The sequence below is a fragment of the Crotalus tigris genome, unplaced genomic scaffold (assembly GCF_016545835.1).
Source record: "Crotalus tigris isolate CLP2741 ecotype Arizona unplaced genomic scaffold, ASM1654583v1 scf7180000018670.1062102, whole genome shotgun sequence".
NCBI classification, from domain to species: Eukaryota; Metazoa; Chordata; class Lepidosauria; order Squamata; family Viperidae; genus Crotalus; species Crotalus tigris.
In genome coordinates, this window is record NW_024097136.1 from 851,289 (window position 1) to 874,575 (window position 23,287).

The following is a 23,287-nucleotide window of genomic DNA, read 5'->3' on the forward strand; positions in this document are numbered from 1 at the left end:
CGTTGCCTTCAGCGCCAACAGTATTGTCTCCCGTCCTGATCGCCATCTGTGGGTCGGCAGGGAGTGGGGGCTGTCGAGGTGGTAGCTGCTGTTTCAGCAGACATCCCCAGGACTACAGTTTCCGATTCCCCATCCGTGTCTCTCCAGCTGCAGCTCCAGGTGCTGGTGCGGCCACAGGATTCAGGTTTCCCCTCCCCTAGAGAGCCGAGGGTTCTTTTCATCACGTCAATATCTTTCTCTAGGATCCAGTTCAAGTGCTGTGCACAACTTTCTTCCTCTTTGCTAACATGCAGGGATTTCTCCATCTCTTGCTTCCATTCGGGTTGGTGGCTACCCTGTCTCAGGGTCACCTTTCTCGTTCCCTTTTCCCACTCGTCTTTCTTGCCAACGCCCATCGACCACTGAGGTTTGGGGTCGTGCATTTCCACCACTTCCTCTCCTGAGTATGACGTCTCGGATCCCGATAGCTGGTGGGATCCGATTAGGGGGTTTTCTAAAAGGTTTTCTCCCTTCCCTGCCTCATCGTCCGACATTGTAATTTTTGCAAAGTCCCCCAGTAAGGTTCTTCCTTCCAGGTTGACTATTACTGCAGATCCTGTCTAATGTAAGGATCCATTTCAATCCCACATCTTAAGAAAGCAGAACTCTTGGAAACAATTTCTTCCAACAGAAACTTTTATTAAGAGTAGTTGATAGCAGGCATAATAGACAGGATCTGAGGGATTCTTTACAGATCGATAATTTAAAGGGTCCCTAAGCAAACTCCATCCCACTGTTCATCCGGACGGTTCAGACCAGCCAATCCCCAGGTGGTTAGTCCATTATGGGAAACGGAAGATATCACCAGTCTGTCTCCGTTTGTAGTATGATGTTCCACAGCTCTTCACACCTCCTTTTGGGACCGGAAAAATAAGCCAGGTTCCAGATGTTTATACTTCTTTCCCCCCCCCCTTTCCTAACTGCCCGGTTAGGGAGAAGAAAGTTCAGAGACATGCATAGTAAAGGGAGCAATTTGTTACCTTGTAATGGGCAGCAGACCTAGTGGCAATAAACAAAAGATTACATTGTAGTGACTAGAGCAGCGGTTCTCAACTGTGGGTCGCGACCCTTTTGGGGGTCGCACGAGCCTTTCACAGGGGTCACCTAAGACCATCGGCAAACACATATTTCCGATGGTCTTAGGCAGGGCTTGTCAACCACCTTCTCTCCCTCCCCCCCTCCACTCCACCTCACTTGTTTGTGGAAAATATGCTGCTTGGTGGCAGTCTGCATGAACTCTACCAAATGTGCCCTGCAGGGGACGCATGAAGAGCGCAGGCGCAGAGCAAGGCCCCGCCCTCCCCAGAGACTCATTGTGCAGCAACTGGATTGACTTCTTCACATGCACACAAGTCAGCGAAGGGAAGGCCGCCGCAGCACTCCTGCGCCCGTCAGCTGGCGACCCCCGAACTTGCGCTTGTCAGCCGGGAGGTCTAGGAAAAGCCGCTGCTCTCCTTTGCCACCCCGCCCGTCCTCGTCTCCTCCTCTGCCTGTTCATGTCGACCCCACCGGGGCTTGACAGGGAGAGAGGGAGGGAAGGAGGAAGGGACTCCTCCTCAATTAAGCTTCAAAGCACGATCGGCTTCCCAAGGGCACCACAATCCTCACGAAAGCGGGGGGAGAAGCAAAGGGAGCAAGAAAGCTTGCGGCGGGCTCGAAGGAGCACCTGTCAACATTGGTGACAAGAAATTCCCCACAAACCCAGGGAAGGGGTGGAGAAAAGGAGCCCCCTTTGGGAGGAAACCGCCACCTTCGTCTCCTTGGCTTTCTGCTCTTCTGTTCCTCGGCAGCCGGGCTGGCAAGCCTCTCCTGGCTGGAACTTCCTTTCTTTCCCTCCCTCTTGGTCTCTTCCTCCTTCCCTCCCTCTCCCGTTGTCCCTTCCTTCCCTTTCCTTTGCCTCCCTCTTCCCCTTGTCCCTTCCTTTCGCCTCCCTCTTTGTCCCTCCTTCCCTCCCTCTTTCTCCTTGTTCCTTCCGTCCTTCCTTCCTTCCCTCTTGTCCAGGATCGGGGCGAGCTCTACAGCTGATCCATGCTTCTGCAGCTGTAGCTGCTCTCCTTGGCTCCTGCCCAGCAAACTTGCTCGAGCTTTGCTAGAAAACAAGCTGCTTGCTAATTTAGCAGAAGCGTGAATCAGCTGTAGCCCGGCGCTAATCCTGGAGCTTCTGCTAACTTAGCAAGCGGCATGTCTTTTGGCGAAGCTGAGCAAGTGAGCTGGGCGGAGCTCTCCTCTGCCTCTGGCAGCCTGTTCCCCTCCTCTTGTCCCTTCCTGGGCACGGAGGGGGGGAGGAAGGAAGGGATGAAGAGGGAGGGAAGTAAGGGACAATGAGAGAGGGAAGGAAGGAAGGAACAATGGAAGGGAGGGAAGGAAGGGACAAAGAGGAAAGGAAGGAAGGAAGGAAGGAAGAAAGGGAGGGAGGGACGGACAAGGGGAGAGAGGGAGGGAAGGAGGAAGACACTAAGAAGAAGGTGAAGGAAAGGAAGGAAAGAAGGAAGGGACAATGGGAGAGAGGGAGGGAAGGAGGAAGAGACTAAGGGAGGTAAAGGAAAGGAAGAAAAGGAAGGAAGGAAGGGACAAGGGGAAGGAAGGAAGGCAGGCACCCACCCCAGTCCCATCCTAGAGACCCACAGATTCCCCCCCACAGGCACTCTGCAACCTGAGTGATCAGCTGGCCATTGATCACGTGACCCTGGGACACTGTGAATATCATAAGTATGAATCAGTTGTCAAGCATCCAAATGTAAATCACATGACCCTGGGGATGCTGCAACAATCATAAGCATGAAAAATGATCATAATTCGCTTTTTCAGTGCTGTTGTAACTTCTAACAGTCACTAAGCGAATTGTTGTAAGTCGAGGACTACCTATACTTTCCCATTTTTTCCTCTTTTTGGAGGGGTCAAGTTTTTGATACCCCCCGGCCAGCTGGATGGGGGGTTGGGGGTTACCAAAACATGAGGAACTGTATTAAAGGGTCGCGGCATTAGGAAGGTTGAGAACCACTGGAATAGAGGAAGTGAAAGTCATAACCCTGCAGGCATATCCCCCCTTCCCCTTGGGAGTATGGCAGAATCCAGGGGAAGGTAAGATTTGGTTTTAGATCAGAGTAGATAGATAAAAATGAAATATAAATGGATTCTGACACATTTGTTAAGTGAGCTTTGCCCCATTTTACAATCTTTCTTGCCAAAATTATTAAGTATATCACTGCAGTTAAATTAGTAACATGATTGTTAAGTGAATCTGTCTCCCCATTGACTTTGCTTGTCAGAAGGCTGCAAAAAGGGATCACATAACTCCAGGATCCTGCAACCATCCTAAACATAAATCAGTTGTCAAGCGTCTGAATTTTGATCACTTGACCATGTGGGGCTGCAACGGTTATAAATGTGAAAAATGGTCACAGATCACTTTTTTCAGTGTTGTCACTAAACGAACTGTTGTAAGTTGAGGACTACCTATACATACATATATATGTATGTAGGTCTTTGGTTATTCGGGTTTTCTCCTGTGTCAAATTGGAAGTGTCTTGGCGACGTTTCAACAAAATCTCATTCGTCATCTTCAGGCTGGTGTTTTCGGCTTCGTGCTCCTAGAAGCACCAAGCCGAAAACACCAGCCTGAAGATGACGAATGAGACTTCGTTGAAACGTCGCCAAGACACTTCCAATTTGACGCAGGAGAAAACCCGAATAACCAAAGACCTACATACAAACACCCGCGAAAACCTCAGAAAACAAATATATATGTACATATATACATACACAACACACATACACATACATATTTATGTAACTTTTTATAGCAACTATTTCAGTTTAGTTATATCTATTTCATACACAACAAACCAACAGTAAAAAGAATATACTTTAAACAGTACTGTAATACTAGAAAAAAAATAATTTCACCCATAATAGACATTTATATTTTAGATAATTTCCAAAATATATTAGATTATTTTCTAAAACACCTAGAATAAAAAGTACAATTATTGTTGTATTAAAAAGTTTAAAAAATGTTTCTAAACTAAAGCAAAAATATTTCCTTTGGCTATACAGGCCTTCTATACAAGCTTTACACCAGGGGTTCCCAACCAGAGCTGCTCACACCCCCTGGGGGTGCAAGATGATATTCCAGGGGGTGTGTAAAATTGGGTTTCAAAATTATAGTGTACATGCATAATTCGTTGCTATTATTTTGAATTTTTGTAAGGGGTGCGAGAATACATCAGAAGCGTTGTAGGGGTGCGGGGTATAGAAAAGGTTGGGAGCCACTGCTTTACACTGTTCACTTTCTTTTATAGCAATGAATTTCCATATCTCATATTTACTCAAAAGATGGACAATTCTGCCTTTAAAACTTTTTCCTATATCTCCCCCCCATAAGAGAAAATTCCTTTGCAATATCTAACAGAATTGCTAATTTTACCTAAAACCATAATCCTTTAATTCAGTTACTGACCAGCATATACTTGAAAAAACAACAGTCTCAATTTCTATGTATCATGGTGGCAAACCTATGGCACGGCGGCACTCGGAGCCCTCTCTGTGGGCACACATGCCGTTGCCCCAGTCTTGCCTCCCCCCGCAACCCCCTCCTCTCCAGCAGCCCCCCTGAAGGAGAGTCGCTCCTGACCGAGGCCCACACAAAGCAGCGCAGCCAAGGACATGGCAGCCAGGCAGCGTAGACAAGACTCTGCCCTCATACCCCATCATGCAGTTGATGCTGCAGGGCGCAGGCAGAGGATGTGGCCACCATAGTGCTGCTGGGCTGCCTGGGCAATCTGCGGCAGGTCCTGAAGGCGGTGAGTGGTCCTGTGGGCAAGGAGTGGGGGGGGGCAGAGCGGGGGCAGGGCCAGTTTTTGGGCACTCGATCTCTAAAAGGTTCGCCATCACTGCTATATACCAACCTTTTTTATGCACTGAAACCCTCCTGTATATGCAAATATTCCTCTCCCTCTTCCTATGTTAGGGGCAGTAACCAAAAAGAAGAATATAGCAAACTGAAGCTAAGTTAAAAGAAGAGGGAAGCTGAAGTGAGAAAAGGGGAGAAAGGAGAGAATCAGACTGGATGGAGATAAGATGAGAAGATGCAAAGCTGCCCGAGTAAAAAAGAAAAAAAAACTTTAATTCATAAAATAAAGTGAAGTAAAGTGAAGTGAAGTAAAATAAAGTGCATTCCATCCCGATTTAATCTCAGGCTAATCTTCAAATACATCAGTACTTTCCAGAAACAGTCTGAAGTTGAAGTTGTCTGAAGGTCGAATCATTGCAACTGGACTAATTTTTTTATGTTAGTTTGAGAGATCTTTCACTGCCCATTCAGGCAGTTTCCTCAGTCAGAGCAAGTCAATTAGGCAGAGAGTTGTTGGAATGTACCAACTCATGCCACCCCAGCGTCAGGGGTTTCGTCCCCAAAGGGAATGATTCGATGATGCAATGATTCAATCTTCAGACAATTTCAATTTCAGACAATCTTAAGACAACTCTACCTGGATGATTGAGAATGTTCATCAAGATATTTTCCAGAAGGTTTATATGGTAGTCGTTTGCATCTCCTCTGCATTTCTTTGCTTTCAATAATTACTTCTATAATTATAAAAATTAACCCTATTTGTTCACTTTAGTTATTTTTAAAAGGATTATAAATAAAAATTTATGAATTTGGAATATTTTCTCATTAATCTATTAAAAATATTACTCTGTTAAAATGACTTATAGTACATCTGACACTTACAAAATGCTGAACAAGCCACCAATCAATGTTAGTTAGCTACAAAGGAAGAATTAACATATTCCGGAATGCATCTATTCTAGAAAATGGGTAGTGGTGAAAAAAGCTCTTTGTATATATATATTCCATCAACTGCAATCATACAATCCTAATCCGATGCCTCTTCCCAAATTTTGCATTTTATAGCAGTCACCAGCATTCTTCATTTGATATTTGGAAAAGATAAAGAAACTCCATATAAAATTATTTTGGTGAGAAGAATAGTCATTTTCATCTTCAACTTGCAGTTTATTGAATCTTAAAGGGATCTGAGCACTAAGATTTCCTCTAGTCATTTAAAAAATCAGGATGCAGACCTATTAAGTTCTATCCCAAATCTGTCAGAATTGTAATAGTTACCACACTGCAAAAATCTGGACTATCAAATTGATACAAGTGGAGCATATACAACATGCAGTCCTGCAAAAGAATGATTCAAAGAGAACACAGAAAATTTCTGCACAGATGCTAAAAAACAGAGTATTAATTTGAAGGAGGATCTCCAACCAAAAGAAACACCTGTTGGTACGATTCCTTCCAAAGCATGTTTTTATTAACCTGTTATAAAATATCCATAGAAAAAATATTTGGAATTCATATTATTAACCTAACTCACAGTATTAAGTACTCAACCCTGTAACACAATACAAAGTAACAATATTAACTGCTGTTTTGGATGCTCGTATTGCTACGGTGAGGGAGTAAAATTATGAATGGCTATTGGCATTTGACGTTTGATTATTTCAGATGCACAAATTATGAAACTATTGTTATCTCCCAGGAAGTTCAAAGCAATGTATTAAAATTAAGCCAATCTTCTGAATATAAGTTTACATAAAACTGAAACCACTCCTTTATACTTATAATGCAATTGCTGGAATAAAAGTGCCAGAGTTATATGATTTCTTATGTTTTCAAACACAAAATAGGCAACAAAATTAAAATCATTTGCATAAAATGTAAATAAACAAAATATTTGGTCTGATAGTTTCATCAAATTCCAGCCTGCTGTAAAATTGAAAATAGGTTTATTAATAATTTAAGACACAGATACAGCATTCTGATTTGGATATTCTGCTGACAGCTTAACTAGTCTTAGGGACCTGCCATTCAAATTTCTTTAATTAAAATATTAATATTCAGAATCATATTATTTTGTAATTATTTGTAAAAGACCCATTGTTCAAAACTTATTAATGGCTAAGAAACGTCAAGACTACAAGTGTATGTATATAAACACTTTGTATTTATATTAAGTCTCAATAAAGATATAAGTTCAGGAGTACAGCAAATTTTCAAAGTTGGCCCAAGGACCTTTAAAAAGATCAGAACTGAGTAACATAGGATACTAGTGGAAACATTGCCTAATTTTGAAGTCCCTTGAAGAGTTAAAAAGTTATCCCAACAAAAGACATGTCCCAAGTTAAAATTATTTCATTAAATCCAATGGAGACATTTGCATACGGTATATGCATCACTGTAACAGAATACAGGATAACAAATGACTCTGTATTTAGTCATAGCATATTCTCACTAGTATTCAAGCTGTCTGAGCGTGCCCACAACTTGATATGGCATGCAGCAAGAAGCTCTATTTCTCATGTTAAAAACAGGCAGAGATAGAAATCATGAAGCAAAAGTACTCTGTACAAATTTGTATTCAAAGGAAATATAAGATATGCCTATTGCTAATATATATCGGCTCGTACCTGAACCTCCTTCTCATCATAACTCTATTCTCAAATTTCATTTTTCAACTAAGAGTGCAAGCAAAAAGACCCCACACAAGAAAGCAAGCAAAAAGATAGAATGTACAATTGAAATATGACTGCTATAAATTTTTCCCACTCTATTCTGTACCTGCTTACTCCCGGCAATATATGAAAACTATTTTAGATAATTGTATTAGTTAACAACTTCCTTTGTTATTCCTACTTAACCGATACAAGGTTAAGTACAATGCCATCCATGCAAAAAGGTGGCTTTGTGCCATTATATTTTGTTGTTTTTCAGGATTACAGCCCAACTATATGAAATTAAGCACAATTTTGCAGCAACTCTCAAAAGAGAGAGGAGTCTTTTAGTCATTATGCTCTCTTTAGCAAAAAGAGGCTAATATAAATACACTGGGAAAACATCACTGATTGTTCTCAGCCCAATTTCCAAGTACTTATTGAGAATCTAAGGTTATAGACCTCTGTGCAGCAGCTGATACAATTCATTCTCCTTACAATTTCAATATTAGTCTTACTGCAACGTAAGTGCAAAAAAAAGTATGGTATTAATTTTCTATTATTTTTCTATAGGTTTTTTTGGCTCTCTATAAGCAAACTTTCAATAGATACAGAGATAATGGTACTCTTCCTCCCCCATCAGGCCATGAAGAAAAGTCAGATGTAAACAAGACTAGCAATACTAACCACAATTTTAACTGTTCCTCTGTGTGACTTTTAATCTTCATGTTCTAGCGAGGCTATGCTATTGTGTCACAGATGATTATGTAATAGGTAATGCTTTATCCAGCAAAGTGTAGGAACAATGAGGTAAATGAACATTCTGCAAAAGCTCAGGAGAACTGTTGATGTAAGATGTTCTGGAAACACGATTCCAATCTACTGAAGCTTTTCAATTAAAGTACTCCAGTTTCTTATATAGAATTAACAGACTCTTGGTTGCACTATTTCTTTCAGACTTTGCTCTCTCAAAACTGAGAAAAGAATATCAAGATCATTCCAGTTGCTAGGGCTGAATGTATCTGTCCATCTATCAAAATGGTACATCTCTTTAACCTCATAGAGAGATATGGAGAATTTACATCAGACATGTCATTCACAAGGCCCAGGGGCTGGATGCGGCCCGCGAAGTGGTTTCATGTGGCCCGCAAAGCCATCCTGGGAACAGTGAGGGAACAGCCCCCACAGCCAGCCAGGAGCCAATGTACAATTTTGTGGTGGTCATCTATGCTGAAACACATTCAATCTTAGCTCCACAAGGCCATCTGGAAACAGCGAGGAACCAGCCCCTGCCGCTTCGGCCCCACCCCCTGGGTGCATGCTGGGGAGGTGTCATCCTTTGTGAGGAATGAAGAAATGCACTATCGCTTGGAAGTGGCCAGCAAATATCCAGCTTGATGGGCTCTGGGGGAGGGTTTCGGAGGCAGCGGGGTGCTTTCCTCACAGCGCCGAGAGACTGAGTCGGGTGGCACAAATCCAAAAAGAAGCGCGATGCCACCCAGCCCCCAGCCTGCCCGGTTTCAGCAGGCAGTGGGGCACTCTTCTCACAGCACCAAGAGCTGAGCCGGGTGGCGCGAATCTGATGAGAAGTGCAATGCTGCCTAGCCCCCAGCCTGCCCAGTTTCAGCAGGCAGCAAGGTGCAAAGCTAATGAGCTTCGCACCGCCCGGCTCAACCTCTCGGCGCTATGAGAGCACCCCGCTGCCTGCTAAGACCGGGCAGGCTGAGGGCTAGGCGGCATTACGTAGGTAATGTTGAATCTCACGCTGCTCATGGCATCCCCTCTCCCAGAGCCCACCAAGCCAGATGAAGTAGGTGAGGGCCATGTGCTGGCTACTTCCAGATGATGGTGCATTTCTTCATTCCTCACGAAGGGTGACACCTCCCCAGCTGCGTTTCTTGCCTGTTTTTCTCCCTCCCTCATCTCAAATATTTTCCCACTACTCTGTACTTAGGAAGGAAGGAAAGAAGGAAAGGGAGGATCTGAGGGAATTCCTGCCTTAGTCCTGCCCTTTTGCCCTTTCACCATCCCTTTGCCCCCTCCTCCTGGCCTAGCCTGGGGTCTCCCATCCTATTGCTAAGGAAGCTTTGGATACAAAGCCGGGTCTACTCCCATAGAGAGGGAATGGGCCTCCCTCTGACTTTGCCCTCGTACTCATCATGAACAACATGGCTAAGGAGAGCAAGCACAGCAGCAGCAGCTTTGAGGAGGAGATAAATGCAGCTGGGTGCCCCCTTGGGGAAGTGGGGCTGGGCTTGGTGCTGCGGGCCAGGCTGGGCATTTGTTGCCCAGGGCTCCGGGCAGCCCTCACCACCATCCAGCCCCCCCCACATGGCCTGAGAGGAACAGTGAGGCTATTCCAGTGGACCATGCCTTGGCACTTGCCCTGGTCCCACCTCTTTCTGCCATCCCCAGATCTGTCCCACTCCTGCCCAGGCCCCCACAGGCACCCTTGACGCGAACGATGTAGAGCTGGCCACGCCCACCCAGTAGGTCACACCCACTCCATCCACGCCCACTCAGTAGGCTGCACCTACCCAGGCCACACCCACCTGGCCCCCTCAAGGGCAACCGCAATGCTGATGCGGCCCTCAATGAAATTGATTTTGACACCCGATTTACATTATCTCATGACTCATATATGAGCTTTTACATGGCATTCAGCCTAGTAGGAGGGGACAAGAATTTGTCTACTTTTACACAGCATATATCCCGTGTGCTATCTTCAGTTATATTGACCATTTGGGCAATATATCTGTCATATATGGTTAATGTGTCTGCCACATCTGTTCTCTTTTGCTACCTGATTTCCAATAAAATTATGGGTAGGTTTCTAACATCTCAAATATAGATAGGTATGGACAAAGTGGGATATTATACAACCATAAAACCTAGATAATCAATTGGCCTATTGATAGACAGAGGTATGATTGCAGGGGTCAGTTAATGAAATGTAATTGGAGCTATATGAAAGTCAACAAAATGGGCTATACTGTTCTTCCTTCACCATACACCAAGGGCATGCATGGGAGAGTTTTCCTTTTGTACTATCGAATATATCAGAATTTAACTTTACAGACATCTGCATATCCCATACAGTTGATACATTCTTCATTCTCAAGATTATGGCTAGGCCTACTGAGCTGAAATGAGAAAAGGTACTCACTCTGCTGCTGAACAGTAAATGCTGCTCTGCAGTATTTGCAGTATAGTGTGTTTTAATCTTCATTACATCTCTATCATGATCTCTTAATATTTGATATTATATTTACTTTCCAATGAATACGATATATTGCATTATTTGCCTGAAACATACAAACCCTCCTTGTTTCTCATTTCTTGTGGTGATTTAATAGAGTGATATCTGACTGTGATTCCTAGCTCCTTTTCTGCTTTCCTGTCAGGTGGTTTTGCTCCATCATTAACCTATTAGTTCTTGTCCTGGGAAAGCCTGCATATGTTGACTTATTTTAATTTGCTATGAGTTTCTTCTTAACTTTACATAGTATTATTATTACATTATACTGATGACTTTCTGAAAGTATCTATTTGTCAAGTAAGAAAAAGTTGTCGGATGCAGAAATGGATAAAAAAATAGAAAGTACCTAAGAGGAACTATTTTAATGTTAAAATACTTTACTTGAATTTTTTAGCCATTCGTTTTTGAGCAGATTTATTAAAATACATTCATTCTGTTAAATTTTTATTCTTTTAACTATTGCCAAAATAAACTTTTTAAAAGACACCACAATATTTGACAACAAACTTAACTTTTTAAAATAACTTCCATGGAAATCTAGTTTAGTAACTATAGATGTAGAATTATATATAAACATCCCAAATATTATGGACAATAGGATATTAATTAATATCATCCTTAGGAGAAATGTATTTCAGAATTTCCATGTTTCTTCTATTTTAAACTGAAATACATTGTATTTGCAAGTGCACAGAAATATTATACATATTTATATCCATGTGCATCATTTTATGTGAACTCTGTTGTCTATATAACTATAATTTAACTCCATCAGTTTACTACAGATGATTCTGGTAACATATTACTTTTTTGAAGCAATAATAAGGAATTAGTAATATTCCTAAATTATCTACTGCTCAACATCGGTCAACTTTGATTTCATCTATTCTATACAATACTTCCTAGTTGGTCTACATAAAAGGACAATTAACAATTACCTTCACATCATCAGTTATTATTCATAATACATCTACACCCAAGTAATGATCTATAACTATCTATTCAGAATTGAATAATAATCTTGACAAATATTTGTACACAAGCATTTACAGGCTAGAATCATAACACAGGAACAACGTCTGCTTAGAAAACATGTACGAAACACAATAAAATTGCACTTTTTAACCTGTAAAATACAGGCAGAAAATACTGCAACATATCTACAAATGTATCCGTTTAGGAGAAGTATCATTTTGCAAAATTAATAGATGAAAGAACTATCAGGATCAACTAGCAATACCTATTTATCTTAAAACTATTCCTCACTGACAACCAAAGTGCTTGTGGAACACCAATGCTTTGGCAACAAAGTGAAAAATCTGCAAGAACTTTTGCTTAGCACTGAGAAGGTTGTTATTTACATTGCAATTCAGTTTAAAACAATGGCCATGCTTGCAGAGATACTAGAAACAGTAGTCTAATATAGCCAGTGCTTTTTTGTAAAAAAAAAAAAAAGTGCCGAAACTCACACATTTCATACAACCCTCCTTGCCTACCCTATAAGGTTCCATTCAAAAAAGGTGCCAGAACTCCGTTCTCGGCGTTCTATGACAAAAAAAGCCCTGAATATAGCTAATTAGAAACTCCCAATCTATATTATCCAGCATGCCTATGCAAGCAAAAGTCAGCATGAAATATATAGAATATTTCTGAAGCATATCTAGGAATAAACGTGTCTGATAAACAATCTGAAGAATTTTGTGACACTTTACAAAGTAATGAATTGATTACCACATAAGCTTCATAAAGCAAAGTTCACTTCATTAGACCAATTCCTGTTTCAGAAAAAGGATGTCAGTATTATTCACATATACACTCACAAACATAAAGTAAACTAACCAGGAATATCAACAAAAATAATTGCTGATACTTTGTTTTCTACCAAAAATCTCAATATTATGCTTATCCTAAGTAATTTGGTGGCAGATTAGGGGGAATGGAAAAAAACAACTAAGTTTATATATATGTTTGAAGACCCACATACTTGTGTCTAAGTATATACATGGTGAGATCCTTTCTTATAAACTCTGATGTAAAACATTATTTTGAGATGAATCTTGTGTTAAAGTATTCCCCATTAAAATTTAAAAGTTACCCATATTGTTTGTATTGTTGTTACATCCAAGTTTAATATCTAACAACAAGGACTATAGTATACCAAAGTTTGTGATCTTAAACTCTGGGTTTTGTATCATTTTCAGAGCCAATATTATATAGTTTGAAATACCATAGAACTTTCTTCTTTGTAATAAGTGTTCTGATTAAACTTTTAATCAAAATATCAGACGTTCTAAGGCACTCAAGTTTCCTTTTTCTCAATTTTTTTAAAACCTGGTTAGACTGCCTTCTGATGTTAGGCATACTCTTTTTTTCAATATTTTGTATGTTGCCTTCACTTGAGCTAGAAAAGTCCCTTGGTCACACTAGCATCTTTAAACATATGTCTAGATACATGCTATTTAAACAAATATTAAAAGTATTTCTAAAGTAAAGGTAAGTTTCCCTTGTCCAGTCGTATCTGACTGTAGGGGGTGATGCTCATCAGAGTTTCTTAGGCAAGGGAGCCAGCATTGTCTGAAGACATTTCTGTGCTCATGTGACCAGCATGAATATATGTCGAGGCACACAGAACGCTGTTACTTTCCCTCCAAAGTGGACATTTCTATTCACATTTGCATATTTTCGAACTGATAAGTGGGCCGGAGCTGGGGCAAGTAATGGGAGCTCACCCCGCTGTCTCCAACCTAGGCTGTCAGCTTTCTAGCTGATAAGCTTGGTGTCTTTAACTGCTGAACCATTGTGCCCTTGAAAAGTATTTCTATACTGCCCATATAACTGGATTTGTGGTGTTCAAAATATAAAAACAACCAATATAATAAAAACCTCCCAATGCAAAATAAAATACCTCCTGCCAAAGCATAAAAGGAACAGACACAGCTCAATCGCCATTAAGCTTTGAAAACCTGCTTGAATAAAATATTTCACAGCTCTGTAAAATATCAGCATTGATGGGGCTAGGCACCTTTCTGGGATAATGTATTTCAGAGTAGAGGGGCTAGCACAGCGAAGACCTGGTCCATGACCCTCTCAGCTCCTAAGGAGAGAAACCTTGAATATTATTACTAATTAAATAACTTTCATTATATTTCAATTTGTTTTAGAACCAGCTATAAAAATTCCTCGCTGCCCACACAAATAATTTCCCCAGTACTCCAGAACCATGATTATTAATCCTTCATTTATCAGAGCATAACATATAGATGCTGAAGCCATTCACACATTAAAAAATACTCATGGTATTTGTATCTTATATTATTTGGAATAGGAAATACAAATCAAGTAGGTGTGTTCTAAAAGAGATTAGAGATACCAGCCGTTTTATCGTTGCATATTTGCTCACTTAGTAGGAAAAATCATCCCTCAGAATGCTGAAAAACAGAAAGCTCTCAATTATATAGTCCTCTCCTAAATGATTTCAGTTCCATAGCATGTCTTAAACCAGTAAAGTAGCAGAATATCTTTCTGAGGCAATTGTTTTTTTTTACTTGAGAGATATAGCACATACTGAAAATTCTACTTCTAGTATTAAAGGAAGAAAAAAGGCAGTCATAAAAATAATAATCAATAAGTCAGCAACTATGAAACTCTATTTTAAATACACCAACCTGTTTAGAACAACTACATTTTATCTATAGTTCTACAAAATATAAATTTGATAAATAACTAAACTTCAAATTTAGTATTCCTTTATTGAACCATGAGGCTGTAATCCTAATCTAATATAAATATTAATTTGCCATACTTTTTAACTATATAACACAATATTAAAAGGTACTCAGGACATGAATAGAATACCTAATTTGTTCATAAAACATTTGATCAATGGTTGATGGGATATTGCAAATGAAAGAAATATTCTAATCTTTACTAATTTCATTCTGATATTTTCACTTCTAGCCTATGCTTTCATGGGGAAGCTTATATCATTCTAAAACATTCTAAGCATCTATAATGCCAGTCATACTTCTATCATCATAGAGTACTTTAAAAACATGTATCAAAAACCAATATCTGAATGGCTAATATCTACTTATAGAGATCCATCAAAAGAAGGATTAGGGATACTTACAAAAAGCATTTTTGTTATGTCATTCATTCACTACACTATCCTTAGATGAACAATGAACAAAAATGTGAAGATAAATAAAAATGCTTATGAATAATGTGGCTAGCATTACATAATATTTTTCACTATAAATTTGGTATTTTTGCTCTGTGGCTTGCAGATGTTAAGCAAATTTATTGTGACACTTACCGGTAGTACAAGCAAAACCCACTATCTAGAAAGATAGCCAGTGTGATATGATAGTTAAGGTGTTGGACTAGTTCAACAAAGTTCCTATTTAACCTAAAGCATGGAAGCACACCAGGTAACTTTGGGAAAACCATTTTTTTCTCAACCCAATATATTGCACCGAATTGCTCTTGCCAACATAAAATGAGAAGATTCTCATTTAAGTTACAATGAGTCATTGAAGAGGATAACAAATTTAAAAATCAATTAAGTCATATAAATATGTTCAGCTTAAGAATGGAGTGTCTCTTTCTGAAAAGAACTTTTCAACCTGTCAAAGATCCTTTCATAAAATAAAGCACAATTGTTCACCTGAAAATTAGGTGAAAAGAAGCCACTGTGTATGTGTAACGAAAAATAATTACAGATTTATATAACACAGGTAAACCTCTAATCCAGGGGTCCCCAACTTATGGGTTGCAGTCCGGGATCAGGCTGCGGGCTCTTGGCCAGTGGGCCATGGAAATGGCTGGCCAGTGTGTGCACACGTGGGTGTGCATTCCCACTTGTGCTAGCTAGAGCCCACAGCCCCGTTTGCGCATGCACGTGGGCGCGAATGGGCTGATAGCATGAGTGTCCGCACCTTGTTTGCGCATGTGTGAATGGGGCTGCTAGCCACTGCGGGGAGTGCGCAGCCATTTGTGCATGTGCACAGTACCAACACATGCCACATGCACAAACAGAGCTGCTATTGCCGTGCCAGTGTGAGTGGCCCCGTGCGCATGCATGCACCAATTTTGAAGCTGCTTTTCTTCCCTCTAGTCCGTGAGCCCAGAAAGGTTGGAGACCTCTGCTCTAATCAATAAAATCAATAAGAATATGATATGGCATTAAGGTGGGAAAAGTTAAGCTTTAGAATCTAGGTTGATCACACTATAACACAAGTATCCACAATATAAAGTTTATGTTACTACAATTATCCAAATACATAAAAATGAAAGATTGTTCAAGTTAATCCTTAAAAGGTTTAAAATATTGTTACATTTGTGAAATAAATTCATGAATAATATTTCTTCCTCTTTATAGCTTTCTCCATTCAGGAGCTACTGAAGTTTCCTTATAAATACTCTTGCAAAGAACAATATTAAAAGCCACTTTTATTTTCTAATATCGATCTAATATAATATTGATCTAATAGTATCTAATCACTATCAAACTATATGGAAATCCCAAGAATTCAGTGGATATGTCTGCTTTGACTAAAGAAGAATCTGAAACAAAACTCATTTAAAATTGTTTGAATATTGCAACATTCAGATATATTCTTGATATATTTCTACTACATAAAAACCACTAAGAAAATACTGGGACCAAATATTTTAAGCTAGATCTATTAAAAGACTGCAGTACAAAACTGGATTTTCAAACAATGTTTTAGAGAGAAGAAAATTCAAAATGATCACCCAGATTAAAGAAAAGACAAGTAAATTCTCAGTCAAGGATGCTAATTGTGTCTCAGTGCTACTTTTAGACAACTGGGTATAAAATTGCAATGACAATGGCTTAATTTTGTACTAAGTTTGAAACTCATGAAAAGGCATCTTAATATTCAATCTCTTTAATAGCATAAATCATGTGGCTCAATTTATTGATCAGCATTGACTACTGCTTGATAAAAGATGTTTTAAAAATTATGGATTAAGTTCTTTAATCTTGTTATTTAGACTGCTTAGAAATAAAAGTACAAAACTGCAAAAAGTAAATATACAAAAACTATATATGCATTCTATGTCAGAATTGTTATACTTTCTGATAACTCAATAACTGTTTCTACTATGGCTGTGAACTCTGGAGCTAAATTGGAAGTCAATTTAGGACAACCATTAATAACTGTACCAATAAAATTGCATTTTCTCAATCAGAATGATAATTTTTCAACAGTCTGATTTTAAATTATTAGAATGTGCATATCATAAAAATGCATGCAGCTCCTTCTTAAATTGACAGGGGTGGGAGATAACTTCTCATATTTATGTTACAAACCTCCAAAACTCTACTTTTTTAAAACAATGGCCACAATTCATAGAACTGGATTTCTAAACTAAAGTACAGTAACACATCTTCCAGTATAAACTACCATATAATTTGTAAATGTATTTTCAGTGTTTTAAAAAAAACCATAAGGAAATCAGCATAACAATTCTTACTATTTTTAAAAAAAATATGAAGCCTCTGAAGGATACAAGACCAATTGACTAGGATTGCAATTGAATATTTAAAAATCATTTCAGAAATCATTTGAAGAATGTTTTAAAAAACAGACAGAATTCTATATTTATATGCAACTAAACTAACATTTGACCAGCAATACTCGATAACAATATGTACATGCAGTCTTTAAAATAATTGTATGTCAGTGTCTTCAAACAGCAAGAGTGCCATTTCCTTATTATTAAATTAAAATGAAGTTTTTAAAACCCAGTACTTTATATTTTCTTAGGCAAGCAATTAAAATACTAAGTTACTAATAAAAAGCTTCTTACAATAAATATTTGTGCATGCTGTGCACCTGAAGTTTAATACTGGTAGAAATAAAAGACAATTTAAAAACTTCAACCATAAAAATCTTTCAGCTGGCAAGAGAACACAATTTTAATATGTTTTAGAAAGTGAAGATATTATTTTTTACCTTCACACAAATTGAAATACTGTTTAAAACCTAGTGCAACTGCTTCAAGAGACCTGATGGTACTTACCGCAAGTAATATTGTTTTAAAGCGAAGGCAGCGTTAGAACAACTTCTGGGAAAGTTAAATGCTTCCACTATTTCTCCCCACTGATTCTTCTCAGATACCTGTAAAAAACAACACACGGAGATGCACAAATCCACACACAGACACTCACAACGTCGTTGATTGCCACCATCAAAAGGGCTGCCATTAAACAAACGAATATGATAAAGATTAAAAAATTGATAGGATCTGGAATTTCTATTCTTACTGACAGTCACCGGCGATAATATTGCTCCTCCTCTTGTGTTTTACATTTCTTTTATAGGGGAGTGAGAAGGTGAACGGATTTTATTCTGTAGAAAGGTTTGTTTTTGTCTTCGCTGCCTGGACAATAACCAATCGGGAGTTCCTCTGTTGCCTGCTTTTAAATCCTCCCGCGGTCCGTTAAAACCCAAAGAAGTTGAAAATAAGCCAAGGAAGTCTCGATGGGGGACGCCCCCACCGGCTGAAGGTGCAAGAAAACCGTCCCGCTGAGTCTCCCCCCTCCGCAAGCTCCACAGATATAGAAAGGCCTTTCTTTTGAGGCCTACATTTCTGTCCTTAGTCTTGAAGCCTAAAGATGGCTATTTGATTACACATCGTTTTGGCTGCCTCTTTTGTTATTTCTCCCCGGAAGGGGCTCCGAGGGCAGCGCCAAGGCCCCCTCACGGCAGTGAGGATCATTTCCTAGCCCATGCTCCGTGCCGATTATCGATGTTAAACATGCCCGCTAATTTTGAGTTTCACTAAAACTGCACTCAGACTCTGCGCGAGGCGCGCGCACACACACACACACACACACAAGCGGAAGAAACTACCTCCAAACACAACCTCCTCCACTCATCTTCTCCCCAGAAAAGGAGGAACGAGCCAAATACTGAGGGCAGAGGGAAAGGGGGCACGAGAAGCTGCCTTCGGCACCCCTGAATCCCCCCTTTTCGGCTCTTCCCCAACAAGGCCGAGCCTCCAACCTACCTTGCCTGCTTCCCTCTTCCACTTCCCTCCTTCCCAAGCCGGCTTGAAGAACAACCGGTCCCGACCCCCCCCCCCGCCTTTCCCCCAGGGTCGGAAGACAGTTTCGAGGGGAGGTTGATGGGAGGGAAAGCCGAAGGAAAACTTCCACTCACCTTCCCAAATCCGCCTAAAGTGGTGACTCGGGTGTAGAGAGCGTGAAGATCCAGCTCCTTTCCACTCACCACAGGGATCTTCTTAAAAGGAGACCTGGCAAAAGAGAGAGAGAGAGAGAAACAACTTGTCAACTCTGCCCCCCTTTTCTCCCCTCGCAGGGGGCCGCCTCGTCCTTCAGGGCAGGGGCTGGGAGTTAAAAATCGGTCGGTTTAAAAAATCTCCCCCACCACCATCCCCTTCCATCTCCCCATTTTCCTTACCCTCTGCTGTGGTGAAACTGCCGCAGCTCGTCCAAAAAAGCGAGTCCTTTTCTCCGATGGTCTGGTTGGTTTTTACCGGCCGAGTTTGCCATTTTCCCCCCTCGGATTTAAAAGATTTGGGTTTTGTCTCCTTAAAAAAATCCAATAGAAAAACAACAACAATCCGCGGCTCCTCCTTGCCTTTAAGAGATCCAGGTTCCTGTACTCGGCCGGGGATCAGCCATGGAGAGGGGCTTGTTTAAAAAAAGAAAGAAAGAAAAGTTTAAAAGGAATAAGAGAAGCTGGAGAGTGGTAATTGCGAGTCCTGTCTCCACACAACGCACAGGGAGGGAGAGGGGCACCTCTCGGTAATTCTTGCTGCCGCCGCCGCCGCCGCCTGCCTGCCTGCCTGCTGCTCTCAGCACCACAAGCCCAACCAAGCCAGCCTGCACATGAGACTCAACATGGTGCTGCTGGATCACACAATGAATTGGGTTAGTGTTGTGGTAGGGTGGGGGTTGGGGAGGCTGGAATGAGGTACTGATAGTGTATGTGTATTACAGACGCGAATCCATGAAATCTCCCCTCTCCCTCGCTCTCTCATATACGCTCGCGCGCGCGCGCACACATATACACACTGTACAGCGGCGGCGGCAGCAAGATTCACTTCTCTCTTCAGACAAAAAGATCTGAAGCGGCCGTGCTGCTGCCTGGGCGAGAGCGCAACACAGCGAACCCCGGCGGTCAGCCGAGGCACTGCAAAAGGCAGCTTCGAAATGGCAGAAGCCAGGCCTGCCAACGAGCAGTTCCTGGCGGGGAACAATAGGCTTCTCTCTCGGCTAAGGGCTCATCTGCAATGTGCCGCAAACTTCACACAAAGCCGGGCGGAAAGAGAAAAGGCAGGAGACAGAGGAAGGGCTACTACCGGTTGTTCCAGGGTTAGGGGCAGAGGAAACGTTCCATTCTCCCAAACTTTAAACAGCTGGAATACTTACTGAAAGATTAAAAAAAATAGGAGGGGAAGATGAAAGCTAGGTATTTTTTTAATACATCTGCTGTATTTCTTTAATTAATAATAAGTAGCCTTCTCTAATAAGACTTATAAGATAATTTTTAGTGAACTTATTTATAATGCATATTCCCATCAGATCATATAATCATTGGAGAATTCTGGCTCCTAAAATTAGGAGTGATTCATAAGAGATATTAAAAAGTTTAATAAAACGTGATTTCTTGAAGCTCACTAAAATACATTTCACAATTAAAAAGTTACAAAATATATTTAGAAATTGCCTATATATTAAACCAAACACATGTGATAATGATGTGCATAATAATGAAGCCTAAATCTGTTCTGCAGTTCTGCCTCCTGCAATGGGAGCTAAAAAGATGAAACTTTGATTGCTTGAAATATTGTAGAATATTGTAGAAAGGCAGATTTTGTCCCTTAGACAGTGCTAAAGTATTTGTTATGATAATTTATGCTATGATACTTAATTATATTGTATATATGTGTGTGAGGGGAGTGTCCAGCAATCATGCAGATATTACTGGTAAAAATTATAGTCAAAGATCAAGGTTTCTTAATTCAAACATGTGCATCTTGAATGTTGCATAACCACTGCTTTTTTTCTAAAAAAAAAAGGTGCCGGAACTCACACACGTCATACAACCCGCTTTGCCTACCCTATAAGGGTCCATCCCAAAAAGGTGCCAGAACTCTGTTCTGGGCGTTCTATGAGAAAAAAAAGCCCTGTGCATAACTAATCATGTTCTGATTAGTTGAGATGTGTTCTCTCTCCCTCTCTCCTGCTAAACTACATTTCCTAGCATCTCTTGCTATGGCCATATTGGCTTGGACTCAGCAACTTTGAAAAGGCTATAGGTGCCTCACCTTAATTTATAGCAATTATAATATACTGTGTGATTAGTAAAATAGGGGATTTGTTTTTCAGAGGGAATAAGTGATTGGTTACATGCTTTTCTTTCCTTTCCAAATTTTTAATCTTATACACAACTGCCTAGGACTCAGTTTCAATTACTTCACTGACTTCAATGTGGAGATATGTAGGAATGGTATAATTTATCTGAAAGAGAATATTAATAAGAGGGAAACATAATCCCAATAGTGCAGTGCTTCTCAAATAGTGGGGCGGGCCCCCCAGGGGGGGTGCGAGGTTCCGTAAAGGGGGGCTCGTTTGACCTCGGCAAATACTGTCATATTGGACGCATGTGACACACGCAAAGGACCCGATTGGATATATAGTCGCGCGGGGGGGGGTGCGAAATGTTTTCTTCTTCCTAGGGGGGCATGACAGAAAATAATTGAGAAGCACTGCAATAGTGGCTCAAATTAGAATTCCTAACCTGTATGTATGTAATTCAATGTTTTTGTTCTCTTAGTGCAGCAGACATACATTAAAAGAGCCCTTAGTCATAAATATGATTTTCAGATAAACAGTTGTTACGAATGAAGGTAAATATACAGTTGTTAGCAGATAATTCAAATTACAGTAATACATATTTTAAAATTATGACTTTTCCTATTTAAAGAAGATAGGCCCATAAAATGATTGCATTCTATAAAGCTGGTTGCTAAAATTTTGTTTTTTACTTTTTAATTTATTCATGGTAACACAGATGAGGATGCATTCAGATTAAACAATATTGTAGGTAGATATTTGAAAGCTGGAACATATTTCTCTCTTATGTGGTTGACTAAAACTCATCACCATGCTATTAATTTGACATTTTGTTAATTTGGTACAATTTGGTTTAAAAACTGATTCCAGTAGTTTGTGATCTCAAGAGATCCTGTCAAAGATACCAACAACAATATATTTCTAATATTTCTAGCTCAGGGTTGACATGAGGGGTCCTTGGAGCTTGTTTTCTTGAGGGTTCATTACCCAAGCTAGGTAACATCAGTGCTAATAAAGAGTGCTCTTTCCTGTCAGTTTGCAAATAGCACTCTTTACTAGCACTGATGTTACCTAGTTTGGGTAATGAAACATCTACAAGAAAACAAGCAAGCTTAGAGAGCACCAAGGGCCTCTCAAAGGTAGCAATATTCCCTTTAAAATTTAGGTTGCATTTTTTCAGGAAACTAAGTCAAAATCTATGAATTTTCAGTTGGCTTGCAGTTTCATATTGAAAACCAGAAATAATGATGTAATAAGATGCTTGATAAAAATTGCCTTCGACATAATAATAATTGTAGCGAAACCCCCTTTATAGGAGCACATACCAGCTTTTAAAAAAAATGTTCTAAATTCTCGTATAATTTCCATATGAAATGTTGCAGAAATTTCTCCTACAGAACCTTCTGCTTCTAGCGACAGTATTCAGGCTGAGGTATCTCCGGTTAATAATACCTGCAGAAATGCTCAACATCAACCTAGTACTGTAAGTGACCGGTGCCCAATAAAAACGGAAGCTCAGTCGTTCCGGGAGAGTTGTCAACAGTCCTCGAATGACTCAAAACTAGGGGTCTCCTTTCCACCAGTGCTTGGCAGAGGTGAGTGAGTCAGTTTCAGTTTATGTGTACTCTAGCGGCAGGAGCAGCCAAAGCAAGGATAAGCAAATTGCGTAGAGCACGAGTAGAAAGGTTTCTGTGGCTGAGCGCAGCAATTGCGCACGTCCCTTACGTAAGTGTCAGCTGGGGATTCCCTGGAGGGGGTCATTTTAATTCAACCATTCCTAAGACCCTAGCAGCTGTTCTTGCCTTATCGCTGCCCGCATCCTCGGGCCGAGGAAGCTGCAGCGGCGGACCCCATGCCAAGGATCGCTTGAGGCGTCTTTTCACAAAATGGCGGCGCCCACGGGAAGGGAGCCCCATTTTGTGCCTGTAGAGCTGTCAGCAGAGACAGCTCTGCTTAAGAGGGCAGGGGAACAGAAGGCAGTGGCCAGTTCACGAAGCGAACGACGGAGGGAGGGATGAGAAGCACTTCGTAAGCGCTCTCGCCCGGCCCTTCAACGAGGCTTTACGTAAAAGCCCGAGAGCCGATGCAGGCGGAGCTAGCAAGGGAGAGCCATCCGCACGATTGCGAACGAT

The 23,287-nt window shown here is 40.6% G+C and overlaps 1 protein-coding gene across 2 annotated transcripts in view; it reads right to left on the reverse strand.

Moving 5' to 3' along the window:
- Positions 1-19,859, reverse strand: part of ARID2 (AT-rich interaction domain 2) — a 264,804-nt gene extending 244,945 nt beyond the window's left edge. The window contains exons 1-3 of one of the 2 annotated variants that reach the window (XM_039355315.1): positions 19,255-19,859; positions 18,994-19,087; positions 17,852-17,949 (exon numbers count right to left, since the gene is read on the reverse strand). In XM_039355315.1, the coding sequence (XP_039211249.1) occupies positions 17,852-17,949; positions 18,994-19,087; positions 19,255-19,346 (284 nt within the window). In that variant the 5' untranslated portion in view covers positions 19,347-19,859. Of the gene's footprint in view, positions 1-17,851; positions 17,950-18,841; positions 18,861-18,993; positions 19,088-19,254 lie in introns of those variants that run through there. The other variant, XM_039355316.1, reaches the window with a different exon arrangement.
- Between the last annotated feature and the right edge of the window lie 3,428 nt (positions 19,860-23,287).